Source organism: Malaclemys terrapin, chromosome 25, assembly GCF_027887155.1.
Source record: "Malaclemys terrapin pileata isolate rMalTer1 chromosome 25, rMalTer1.hap1, whole genome shotgun sequence".
NCBI lineage: Eukaryota > Metazoa > Chordata > Testudines > Emydidae > Malaclemys > Malaclemys terrapin.
In genome coordinates, this window is record NC_071529.1 from 14,454,184 (window position 1) to 14,467,724 (window position 13,541).

At 39.5% G+C, this 13,541-nt stretch overlaps 1 protein-coding gene across 1 annotated transcript; it reads right to left on the reverse strand.

The window, feature by feature from the left end:
* Positions 1-294: 294 nt before the first annotated feature.
* Positions 295-6,854, reverse strand: LOC128829290 (keratin, type I cytoskeletal 12-like). Its single transcript, XM_054014648.1, has 8 exons — positions 6,144-6,854; positions 5,441-5,523; positions 5,015-5,171; positions 3,502-3,663; positions 3,276-3,401; positions 2,649-2,866; positions 1,754-1,845; positions 295-617 (listed from the first exon to the last, which is right to left on the reverse strand). Exons 1-8 carry the CDS (start codon positions 6,741-6,743, stop codon positions 520-522), a joined length of 1,536 nt encoding a protein of 511 aa, XP_053870623.1. The 5' UTR covers positions 6,744-6,854; the 3' UTR covers positions 295-519.
* Positions 6,855-13,541: the final 6,687 nt, after the last annotated feature.

Here is a 13,541-nt window from a genome sequence, read left to right on the forward strand (position 1 = left end):
CTGGTCAGTAACTACAGTTCTAAAGTTATGATAGCACCTCTCAAAGAGTACTCATATTTTAAAAGCTTGTTTATTCCTTTTTTATTGGTCAAAAACTGTATATGGGGTTTAAAATAGCAGAGTAATTATATTTATTATTCACTTATCAAAATTACAGATAAAAAGCCTACTGTATAATAATAAACTGAAAATTTAACGTGTACACTAGAAATCTGTTTTTTTCAGGTATTTACTAATGACATAAAAATAGCTGGATTTGAATGGTGAAAGTAATAAAAGTAATAAAGACAAGTATAATTTGAAACAGAATGTTTATTGCATTACCAAACTTCAAAGATTCAGAAATTTATTTTAGTTTTGTATAAAAGAATCCTAGTCATCAAATCAAAAGAAAAAGAAGGCAACATGTACTCATCGCTTCAGACAAAAGAATAGAGATCCAATGTGATGTCTCTTCATTGGGATGCTTGTCAATGAAACAATCTAATGACGGGATCCTCTGTGGTGTCATGCTATTGCTTACATCTTCTCTTCAACTTCCTTTACATGGGATGAGACAACTTTACCATCCACCACCTCCTCAACAATTGTTTTGATCTTTCTGGTTTTGGTTGGATCTAAACATTAATAAAAAAGAGTTAGTTTATGAAAGTATTAATGTTATTCAAAAACCCCTCCAAATGCAGAATGGAATTTGGAATGCTGCCTAAGGAATGACAGGGATGTCAAAATAAGCACTAAGCTAAATGTCTATTGGGCAACTGTGCTTACAGTGTTTCCATATGCTTGTGAGACATGGACAACATATAGTCAACACATTAAGAAACTTGATCAATTACATATGCTCTGTCTTTGGTCTGTTTGCAGGGTCAAATGGTATGACAGGATTCCCAATATCAAATTCCTTAATCATTGTTGGATGTCCGTCATTCAAAGCACACTCAGTTCAGCTGCTTTGGACTAGGCATTTCATTCATACGGCCAACTCGAGAAAAGCCAATGCCATATTTTATAGTCAGCTAAAGCAAGGCACCCATTCTCATGGTGGCCAGTACAAACAATATAAGGACATACTGAACTCAAACTTGAAAGCATGTTGGGATGACCCCAGCAACTAGGAAGCAACAGTCCATGCCAGAGCAAGATGATGGCAGATTTGTCATGTCGCCATTCACCACTTTGAAGCAAGACACATTAACAGCTTATATGAAAAACATGGTGAATAATATGAAATATGATAAAATAAAATAAAAAGCAAAATATGAAAAAAAGCAAGGATACAACAGCTTGCAATAGTCAAGAACAGGCTTTTCTGTCTCACATATAACTGTGTTTGTGGTTCTCACATGGGTCTGACCTCGCATATATGTGTGTGTTTGCTGAATCTTCGTACGTTGACACTGACATTGACATCAGACTCCATCAATTAAAGTTATAAAGCAGAATTATACACACAGATAACTAGTTATGTCCTTAATCCTTTTAAAATGAAAGATTAAAGTTTCTTGTCATGATGAACTTTACAGTGTAGTAGAACAGAATGGCATTTACTAATTTAGTTACAGCAATTGTTTTATAAAATCATTTTAACTGGGAATTTCCTCCCCCATACAAACATTAACGACAATTTTACATCTACAGTTCACAGTACTTAGTAGTATATACACACAAATCTAATCATCAGTTGAAGTTAAATGCTCAGGGTCAATGGGCACTTGCAAAAATAAATGTTATCCCAGGAAAGACAACTCACCATTAGAAGAATCCAGTGATTGTGTTTGTGATTTGGAAACTGTCAAGGATGAACTTTCAAATGAACCTCCTTGTCCCCCAGCAAATCCATTTCTGCAAAGAAATCACAGATACACGTCACACAATAGTTGTCAGGATCAGGAGTATAGAGCAGCAAGTTTTTTGTTTGTTTGTTTGTTTTTTTAAATCCTGGATGAGTCAGGAATAAGTTCTCTCTGATTTCTTCTTTTTTAAAATACTGAAATCATCAGCATCATGGGTGAGAACTTTACTTTAAAAAAAATCATTATATTATCCTGCTTCGATTAGTCAGTACGATTGCAACACTGCCAGGTCAATTCTTACCAGGCTACCAAACGTATTAGCTGAAAAGGACAATTTATTTAACTTCAAAAACATATATGATTACATCTACTTCAACATTTTCTTAAGTCATTGGTCTGGTAATTTTGCAGGAACTCCATGAAAAACAAAATTTCTGGCATGAAATGGCCCAAAACAAAATAAATTTTGTGTGAACAGTCTTGTTACTTTTACACAGGTTTAATTCTGTCATATCTTAGTTAAGCCCTGAAATTCCATGTCTCTCTAATTCAGGCTAACACACACTAACTCCAGTCACATTCAAGGAGTGACTTAAATATAGGATAGAATTGCTGATTCTCCTTAAGTGGTTTCTATATTTAAAAAGAGCTATAACTTTAATAATTACAGGATCTTTTACAACCAATGAATGTATTGTTGAAATATGTGTGTGTCATAGGCCTTACTTTCTGTTGGTTTGTGGACCACCAGTCTGCACCATTCCTACTTCCTTGGAATTCACATTGAAAGCTTGTGAAATTCACCATGGGAATGAGTAAAAAGGGAGTTTTCAATTTCAGTTCTTTACTTACCCAAACTCCCCATCTAGCAGGCGACGGTAGGTCTCAATCTCCATTTCCAGCCGGGTCTTGATGTCCAGGAGTTGCTGATACTCTGCATTCTGGCGCTCCATATCAGCCCTGACCTGGAAAAGCTGGGACTCCAGATTCCCAATCTGAAGCTGTATTTGTGAGAGTTGAGCACAGTAACTTGCTTCTGTTTCTGCCAATGTGTCTTCAAGGGATTTTTTCTGCATAAAAAGATATGTTACTGATTAAGTGTAGTCTATGAATGGGGAGAAGAAAACAATTTAATAATTAGGAAGAAAAGTGGGCTAAAATGATGGAGAGAAGTGGTATTCTTTCTCATGGTGTATAGTGAAATATTTAAAAATTTTCTTCTTAGAATGAAATATTAATTTGTAGAATTCCTGCTTTGGCTTCTTATTTAATATGTAATCCTGTTTTTTGCTGTACCCAGTCATAACAATCTATTTGTTTTATAATGCATTACTTGCAATTCAGGTATTCCAGATATTACTGGAGTTTATGGACTAAAAAGAACACAGAGTTCCCTGGGATAATTAAACGTTAATCTTAAATAGCAGTATATCTGAAATTGGAAAAGCTACTCCGAGTAGCAGCTGTCTGTGAGCATACCATGGCAAGCTGAGACTGTAGTTCAATTTCCAAGCCCTGAAGAATGCGTCTTAGATCTGTGATTTCACTTTTTCCTGATTGAAGCTGTTCAGTGTTGGTGGAGATTTCCCTTTTCAGTTCCATGCTCTGAAATATCAAGGAAAAATAGAATGTAATTCAACCACTACAAATGTTTTTCCTATATTTAACTAGGTTTGGCTGAATTTGTTAGCTCTAAGATGTTTACTTTTTCATTGAACCATGCTTCAGCCTCTTTACGGTTCTGTTCAGCAATGACTTCATACTGTCCTCTCATGTCATTCAGAAGCTTGGTAAGATCAATTCCTGGAGCAGCATCCATTTCAACACTGACTTGGCCAGTGGCATTATCTTGGAAACCTTGAAGTTCCTAGAAGGATAAAAGGAAATAAAACTGTTTCAGTATAATAATGAACAAAATGATCAGCTCTAAATTATGTATAAAGAGAAGTGTATGATTCAAGATCACTTTAATTCAATATTAAACCTTCCTAGTCTAAACTAATCTACCACTATCTGTACTGTTAAATTTACCCTGTTTTAAATATGAATATCTTTTCACTGTATCACAGCAACCTCAGCAATTCATATCTACAATCTTGCCATTTCAATTTTTACATCTTTTGTGGACATTTCTAAATTACAGAGAAGTCATCTCTTCCCTACCCAGTGTCCTAGGTTATTAGTAAAAAATCACTGAAGGAAAAGATAGGGTACTAGTTTAATTGACTTCAAAGGTTCCTCTGGTTCATTTCGGTATTAGCTTTCAACTTGAGAGAAAACTTATCCTTGGTGGGAAAGATATTTTTCATACATTATTTTATATTTCATTCAGTTTTGCCACATCTGTTGAAAATGCATGTAAACATCCATTGTATCAAAATATTACATCTGGCTGATTTTCATGATACTTTGTAAAAGAATATGAAAAGATCTTGCAAACCAGTTTCATTTCATTCATCACTGAATAGACTGACAAAAAACTAAGAAGAGCTGTTGTGATGAAGTGATAGCAAGAGTTAAAAATGTGTTGCATACTAGTGGAAGCAAATATGCTGACAGTTCAGTGTCCTGTACATTTCCAGAATAAACCCAGAAACTCAGGAGCAGCTGGAAAGAAAACATGTTGCTGCCTACCCAAAGGCAAAAGGTAAATAATTGAACTTTGCAAAACCAAAACTAAACAGAATGTAACATGCTGGTGCATTTTAAAGGGCTTTTGCACCTGTTATTTTTTTAAAGCCCAGAAAAGTAATCAAAAGATGCAGTCTGAAGCTTTTTCCATTCTTACATGGCAGATCCAAGCCTACTTAATCCTTTTTCAATAAAGTAGTTAGGCCAAGATGGGTGTGGCAAAGATACAGCTATCTGTTGTCCCTACACAGAGAGGCCTTAAACAAAGCATATATTATTGGGAAAATTGCTTATTATATTACTGGAGGTGAATCTGAGAAAACCAGTAATACTAGCACCATTAAATGCTCACAGTTTGTCTCTTTGTCTGCCTCTTTCTGTGTGTCTCTCTCCCCCAATTCCTTGATTGAACTGAAGACAAACAAACAAAAACCCAACAACAAAAAGAGCTCTTTCTCAGGATAAAAAAAAATCAGAGAAAAGACTGACATTGCACATCTCATCTCCTTTTTTTCTAGTACATTTTGAGTTTTACTATTAATCAATTTATGAGAAAACTGCAATACTGAAGCAAAAAATCTGTCTACCTCCTCATGGTTCTTCTTGAGGTAAGCCAGCTCCTCATTCAGGCTTTCTATCTGCATCTCTAGATCAGCTCTGGTCAAAGTCAGCTCATCCAGAACTCTACGCAGACCATTGATATCAGCCTCCACACTCTGGCGAAGGGCTGCTTCATTCTCATACCTTAAAAGAAATCATAAACCAGGTTTTTGTACCATAAATGGGATCAGTGTAACCCATACAAATAAAAATAACATAACTGTTTTTTACTAGATGGTTACATCTTTTACTACCACTTCAAAACCAATGTGTTATGATTATGATTGTTATTAAATTGTACAAGAATGTTTCATTTACGTTTTCTAACAGAAATATCTGAAAATCGCTGAATTGATTTGGAATTTTTAAATAAAACATTTATAATGGGTTTCAGAATAGTACTCTCTTCTTACTTCAGTCTGAAGTCATCCGCAGCCAGTCTGGCATTATCAATCTGCAAAACGATCCTGGCATTATCAATAGAGGCATTAATTATCTGGAAAGACAAGCAGGATGCCCAAGGGTGATTCTGTAACCTGATAGACTTACTGTTCAATGTATTTAGTAATATAATAATGCAAGGGACATTCATTAGACTCTTGTACAATACATAACTAAAATATTTAGGACCAGATTCTCGCCTAATGTAAATAAGCAACCAATTTATGCCAGTGAATATCTGGCTCCTGGGCTCTAAAGTAGCTTTTCAGATAGTCTCTTTATTGCAGAATGAATAGGATGAAAGAATGTATGAGGTGAAAGAAGTATGAAGGGTATTAACATGAAAACTTTTTTGTAACTATCAAGAAGAAAAGTAATAATCTGAGTTAGTATTAGTTAATTTTATCTCTACCTTCTCTTTAATTCAAATGAGGCCAGGTGAGTTAACATCATCAAAAGGGATTTCGCTACACAATTTCAATACATTTGCTTTATCTGCACTACAACAAAAATGTTCTTAGTATCAGCACAATATGATAGATGATCATTACAAATAACAGTATCATAGAGAAAATTTGCTGTTAGTTTCTCAAAAGAATTATTGTAATTTTCACCTCGGACAACATTAGGTGAATTTAGATTGTAAAAAGATGAAACAGGTGATTTTTTTTTTACCTTATTCCTAAGGTCTTCAATTATTGGGTAATATTTGCTGTAATCATGGCCAGCTCCAGGGCCACCAGCACCAGGACCATTTTTCTCATACCACTCACGGATTTTATGCTCCAGGTCAGTATTACCCTCCTCCAGAGAATGTACTTTGTTTAAGTAGGCAGCCAGACGGTCATTCAGGTTCTGCATGGTTTCCTTTTCCGTGCCAGAGAGAAGGCCACCATCACCACCACCAGCACCAAAGCCACCTCCAAAACCAGCACCTGAGCTGCTACCAAAGCCACCTCCTAAACCTCCACCAAAACCAGCCCCTGAGCCGCTACCAAAGCCGCCTCCTAAACCTCCACCAAAGCTACCTCCAAAGCCACCAACTGAGCTGCCACCAAAGCTACCGCCCAAGCCTCCCCCCAAGCTACTACTACCAAAACCCCCACCAAAGCCAGAACTAGAACCAAGCAGAGAAGCAACACCAAAGCCTCCACCAGATCCCCCACCAAAGCCTCCTACACCACTGGAACTAGATATTCTTACAGATCCCCCACTAAGACCACTCCGGGACGAAAATTGCCGAGATCCTCCCCCTGTACGCACAGAAAGAGCCATTGTGTTCAAGTTGCCCTGATCTAGTGTAACAAGTAGATGAAACAGAGCAGGGTAGTTCAGAGAACACTTTTAGCCTTTATATACAGAAAGAAATGGGTGTTTCAGTTGTACAGTCCACACCTCCTCAAGCAAAGCATTTCATCTTTTTCTTTTTTTCCCAGCTTAACATCTCCTGACCATACTAAATGATATGTGCAAATCCATATTGTCCATTCATGTGAAAATATATCACCCTCCAGATATTTGTTCTACTAATAAGGGATATGGGTGGAGTAGAGCTAAGCTTTCATTATAATGTTTCATCATGTGCAACTGAGCACAGAAAAGTATCTTTCATTTTAATCGCTCATCCATAGTTTTTTTTCTCATTCTAATATTAATCTCCTTTATTATTTGTGGCTGTTCTTGCAGTAATATACCTGAGAGAACCAGTAGAAAGATTCCTTTAATCTCATTATATTTCTCTTTCTGTCAGTTGTCACGAAAGAGAAAGAAAAGAACAAAAACATGATTTTCTATAGAAAATCACTAAAGATTGAGCAGAAAGCAATACCGGCACTTAGACACCAATAATAAGTATGGATGGGGAGGAGTTTACAGAGAAATATTTGTGACATATTATACCATTATTTTATATTGGACTCTAAAGGTTTTTCCTTTTCTCTAAGTTGTTTGAAAATGATTCAAGACTGTACTGTGTTTGTACTTTATCCCAATGAGAAGGGGGTCTACAGCATACCTGTTTTCTTGGGTATCTAACAGGATTTGATTTGAGTCTCCCTTGTACTACCATCCCAAAGTTATGTATTTATGAATAAAGAAGGAAATATTTTACTAGGTCCAAGAGTAATTTTTTAGGAGCACTAATTGTATTATTCACCTACATTAATACTATCTTTCCTAAAGAACTCGTAAATAGACTGGTATATCCTTTTTGTTTTGTTTTTCTTTGAACCGTGTTTCCTTCACAATAAACAGACAACTTATGTAGTAAAACTCCGTAGTGATGGGAGGGAGCGGGGTTGAGTTGGTATACCCGAGCCTTTTTAATATACAGTAACTCCTCAGTTAAAGTTGTCCTGGTTAACATTAATACTTTGCTAATCTGTTAGGAAACAAGCTCATTGAAAGTTGCTCAATCCTTCCTTATAATCCCAGCTGCCTGCTTTGTCCACTGCATGCGGGATTCTCTGGAAGAGCAGCCCCTCCTTGTGGGGATTAGAACCGGGGGGGGCAGGGGCCAGCCCCCCCCATTAGCTCCCCTAAATTCTCTGTAAAGTATCTGGCTCAGCAGCTGCCCAGTAGCAGTTCAGCTGTCCCTCTCCCACTGCTGTCCTGCTCCTGCCCTGCCCTCTGCCTTGGAGCTGCTCCCGGGAGCTTCCTGCTTGTTGGGGTGGGGGGGAGAGGGGTGCTTTCAGGATGTCCCCCCCACCCCCCACTCCGTATCCCCTCTCCACAAAGCGGAGGAGGGGGACAGGGCTCAGGGACAGAAAAGAGGAAGCTTGCTGGAAGCTGTTGCTTCCTGTCTGAATTGGTGGATCTGCTTAAAAAGGCAGCATACTTGAAGTGGGGTCAACGTACTTAAAGGGGCAATGCACGTCTCGCTGTCTCACTCATGTGACGAACTAGGACTGTTCTTACTGTGGTCTGTGAATGCTGACAGGGGAGTGTGGCTAGGATAGTCTACATTGGGGGATGGGAGACTGACCGACGGAGAATACCTGAGCATGTAACGTGAGAACCCAGGAAGGGATTAGAGGCCAGGTGACACCTTTGCCCGGGAAACTGAACAAAGGCTGTGGGAGGGGTCGCTGAAGGCAGAGTTTCAGGAGCTGGCTGGGGAGCTGGCTGGGAGGCAGATGGGGCTCCGACCTCGCAAGGGGGCTGGGGCGCCCTGGGACCCCAAAATGGACTCAACTGAGGGGGGGTCCTGTTATCTGTGCCTGCAAGACCTGTCTTGGACTGTATTCCTGTCGTCTAAATAAACCTTCTGCTTTACTGGCTGGCTGAGAGTCATGGTGAATCGCAAGAAGCCGGGGGTGCAGGGCCTTGCATCCCCCCACACTCCGTGACAACTCATGCATGCACCGCCCAGCACTTTGGAAGGTCAGCACCTCTGCAGCCCTGCATGTGCTGTCAGGAGGAGGGAGTGCTGCGCTCCAGCTGGATAGTGTGGGCTCATCATCATGTTCAGTTTTTGCAGGGAAGTGTTTGCAGCTACTGCCCTGCATCTATTGTGTTTCCTCCCTCCTGCCTCAGTTCATACAGCCTTGTAGAGTGTGAGGCTACATTAACAACAGCGTATTAACCCGTGAGGGCTCAGCCGAGTGCTAGTTCAACATTTAGCAGCAAGGCATTTCCTGGGAAATATTCCACCCTCTTACTCCACTACCTCAACCAAGCTTCACTATCATTCATTGCTGTGTACAATATTAAACTGTTTGTTTAAAATTGTTTAAAACTTATACTGTACATAATGTTTTTTGTCTAGTGAAAAAAATTTCTCTGGAACCTATCCCCGCCTATTTACATTAATACTTATGGGGAAATTGGATTCACTTAACATCATTTCACATAAAGTCACAGTTTTCAGGAACATAATTACAACATTAAGTGAGGAATTACTGTATTTGTAATTGGATATATAATACATTACTGTATCAATTTTATTAAAAAAATTCAAAAAATCAAAACAATTCACTGAAAATTTCAGTAAATGTTCTTTTTCGTTTGACCTGAAAATAATAAAAATAATAATAAGTATTTATTAGTATTTATTATTGTTTATTTGATTAAATATATTATTTTAATTGCCACTGAACCAAAATCCATTATTTTCCTAGCTCTACTTATGACAGTGGACTTAAAAGGGGAGGGGATACCCCAGGAACTGCTGTTTGGGGGCCTTTGGGACTTTCAAACTTCATTAATAATGACATCATCGGCCCATTTGTCATGGGGGCAGTTATTAGGTAGCACTGTCTCTTTCTTAGCCCTGCCCGTTCCAGGTGAGATTGTCTGCAGAAGTCACAAAGCCTAGTGGATTATCTGAAAAATACCTCTTTCCCTGCTACACAACTTGTAAGGTTCACAGAGAACCTTAAGTAAAATTGTATCTTAATGTAAATGCACAAAGTGGTAGACTGCACATGCATTTTTAATTTTGGCAATTTTTGATGTCTGGGTGTTTACCCATGCAATCCTAATGTGCTTTTAGCATAGTTCTTTGTGTGAAATACTAGCACTATAGCGTTTTAGAAGATTATTTACAATCCCCTATCAGTACATATTTCTTCTCTTTCTGCCATTTTCAAAACTATATCACCTTTGGTATGAATTGTACCAATGTTCATGAGACTCAGAAAATGCCAATGTTCTAGGTAGGTTCTCATAATTGCACTCATCATCATGCTATTTATTCCTTATTAAACTGTGGAACATGAACTAGATTCGAGTGCCCTCCAGTCAGTGTGTTTTGTAGATGTGGGAGGGCAGAACCACAGACTGGAAACACCTTATGCTACACCGACAGTACTGTGTTGTGATATGTTACTAGCAGGATACTTTACACAAACACCCATTTGAATCATTGGAGGTACATACAAGGTGGGACAGACAAAATGATTGCCTCTGTAATAATCGTCAAGGGAAAAGGGAGAGGGAAGACAATATTATATATTTATTGGACCAACAATTAAATTAGAATCCTTAAACAGATTTCTTGGCCATAAAATCTCATTTTTAGGACTAGACAGGGCTGACGAGCGGGGAGAGGGAAAGCCGGTACAAATTATCGGGGCCCGGCTTCCCCCCCCCGTCAACTTACCGGAGCCTGGCGGTCTGGAAGGTGGCCTGGGGCCCAGCTCCCCCCACCTCTCATTGGCCCTGTTTAGCCAGTCCGCCCTTGCTGGGAGGCCCGAAAAAAAATTTCACCAGGGCCCGAACCTGCTCTTGGCGGCCCTGTGTGTAGATGTGTGCAAATCTTTAAAAATAGTTATTGGAACTGAAAGCTCATAGATAGTACAATATTTTTTCCTGGTTTGTATCTAGAGATCATATATAGGTTCTTGTTCCAGTTTTAAACATGGGAACACTTGACGTAAACACACTTTCCTTTTAAAGTTATTTCAGTAAAAAGAAAACTCATTTTTCTTTGTAATGACTTAATTATATAGTTATAGATATCTCATCTCAAGTTTAGCACTTTTTAATTTATCACACCCTGGAGTTTGGGTATGCATTTGACAGAAATTTGGTATGAGCTGTATTGGTCCCAGAGAACAAAGGAAAAGACAGGTTCCATTAAAAGCATTTTTTGTTTAGAATAGAATCAGTCTAATGGTGTCTGATTCATGGTTGTGAAAGATAAAAAGTATTTTCTTTGACAGCTGTGTGTATACAGTTCATAATAGAATGGGTAGGTGACTTTTCAAGAGGAAGATTTTTGTGTTTGTTTTGTCAAGAGGACAATATGTACTTACTTACTAAACCGGTACTCTGTGGGAAAGATAGTACACCTCTACCCCGATATAATGCTGTCTTCAGGAGCCAAAAAATCTTACCGCGTTATAGGTGAAACCGCGTTATATTGAACTTGCTTTGATCCGTTGGAGTGTGCAGCCCTGCCCCCCTGGAGCACTGCTTTACCGCGTTATATCCGAATTCGTGTTATATCGGGTCGCGTTATATCGTGGTAGAGGTGTATGCACTATGCATTTACTGCTGGAAAAAGGTGTTAGTAAAACATTTCTTAATAACTTTTACCCCAGTGATTCAGGTACTCACCTAGGATGTTAGTGACGCCCAGTTCAAGTCCCCTCTCGACATGAAGGGAGAAGGGACAGTAATCTGCCATCTCTCAGGAGAATGCTGTAACCACTGGTACATGGGATATTCCGATGTGGGAAATCCTTCAATCTCTCCTATGGAAGCTGTGGCACTGTGGATAATATAAATCATTAAAAAGCCATTCAAGCAGGGGGACTGGCTTGTGGGTCACTCACACCCTGAGTGAGTACTCTAATCACCAGGTTATAGAGTCATTCTCATGCTTATGTTCTCTCATTGATGTAGTTGGGCCAATGACCTGGCCAACGCCAATAGGAAAGAGATGTATATTGGTAGTAGTGTACTTTGCCACTAGATACCCAGAGGCAGTGGCTTATTCTAATATAGAGGCTGAAACCATGGGTAGGGGGCTCTGTTCACTGAATTCAGATGAGTAGGTTTTCCAGAGGAGAGCTCAGACTGTGAGTCACATTTCGTGTCCCAGTTACGTGGTGAATTATGGCAGATGTGTGGCGTAAAACGTGTGGGGAGACAAACGATTTAGTTGAAAGGGTCAATGGGACTCTAAAATTTATGTCGAGAATGTATGCAGCCAAGAGGTCAAATGACAGGCACGTACTGTTACGTTTTTATTTGTAAAGATAAAAACGAGAGCCAACATAATCCAGAAACTAGCAGATACAACCTGGGGTGCATCAGTGTTGCGAATATCTGGAATAGCACTTGTATATTCAGTAGCTGAATACTGTGCACTGGTATGGAGCAGATGCAGCCACATGCGACTTGTGGATATCCAGCTGAATATAGTGATGCGTTGCATCACGGGAACCCTTAAGTCGACTCCAACACCATGGATACCTGTCCTGTCTAACATCGCTCCTCCGCCGATACACCAAACTGCTGCGACATTCCACGAAGCTAAGCAAATCCAAGAAAACAGATGTCTTCCTATGTGCCAAGACCTTGACAGCGCCTCCCCACCACAATGTCTTAAGTTCCGCAAGCCTTTCTGTGCACATTCATTTAGCCTCAGGCAATCAGGCTACGATCAGAAGGAGGCTTGGAAAGCAGATTGGGCTAAACAAGATTTAAAAAATAAGCACCTTGTGCCAGATCCCATGCAGAAGGTTCCTGGGTTTGACCTTCCACAGTCATCTTGGTCAACTCTGAACCGAATCCAAACCAACCATGGTAGATGCGGACATCTAATGCACAAATGGAAAATCAGGGACTCACTGGCATGGTTCCTCATGACAGGCCATCAAACATATCACTACCTACTGCCCAATTTATAAATATGAAGGAGGCATTACTGCAATAAATTCTGCTACTCCTGTCGTAGCCATTTGGCTCAATCAACTTCAGGTGAAATTATAGTTGCTGCTCTACACCAGACATGCCGAAGAAGAAGAAGAGAAATTATTCACTTACCGGGCTGTACCCCAAGGGTCCACAGAGTTCACCCCATGCAATGAGCCATTGGACCTCATCAGGAACTCCTGGGACAATGGCACTGAGGTAGAAGGGGAACCACTGGCTGAATATGTACAGAAATTTAGGAAAGATTTAGAAACTATGATGGAAATTGTTTAGCAAAACCTCACTAAAAGCCAACTGCATGGAAACTGGGTATGACCGCAATGCCTGTGAGCGATCGTTTGATGCAGAGGGACTTGGTGCTGGTGTACTCTTGTAAAAAGGCACAAAATGCAGAATTCATGTGTAACCCTTTTGCTAGGTTGAGTTGGCAGCAGTAAGGGCATGGTTCAATGTTTACGGATTTCTCTTAACAACAGAAAACAGAACTGGCCTGAGCCCTCCCACAGTAATCTGGGAAAACTAAACACCACCTGTGAGTGCCTCTAAGAGGCAATGCTTCCCCTCTCTCAAGCACCGAATGTGTGTACAACAAAATCAAACTTTTAGTAAAAGGGAAAAGGGGACACAACATTAATTTGGGAAAACACCACAACCATAATCAAAAGTACATGACCAAAGGCAAACACCCAC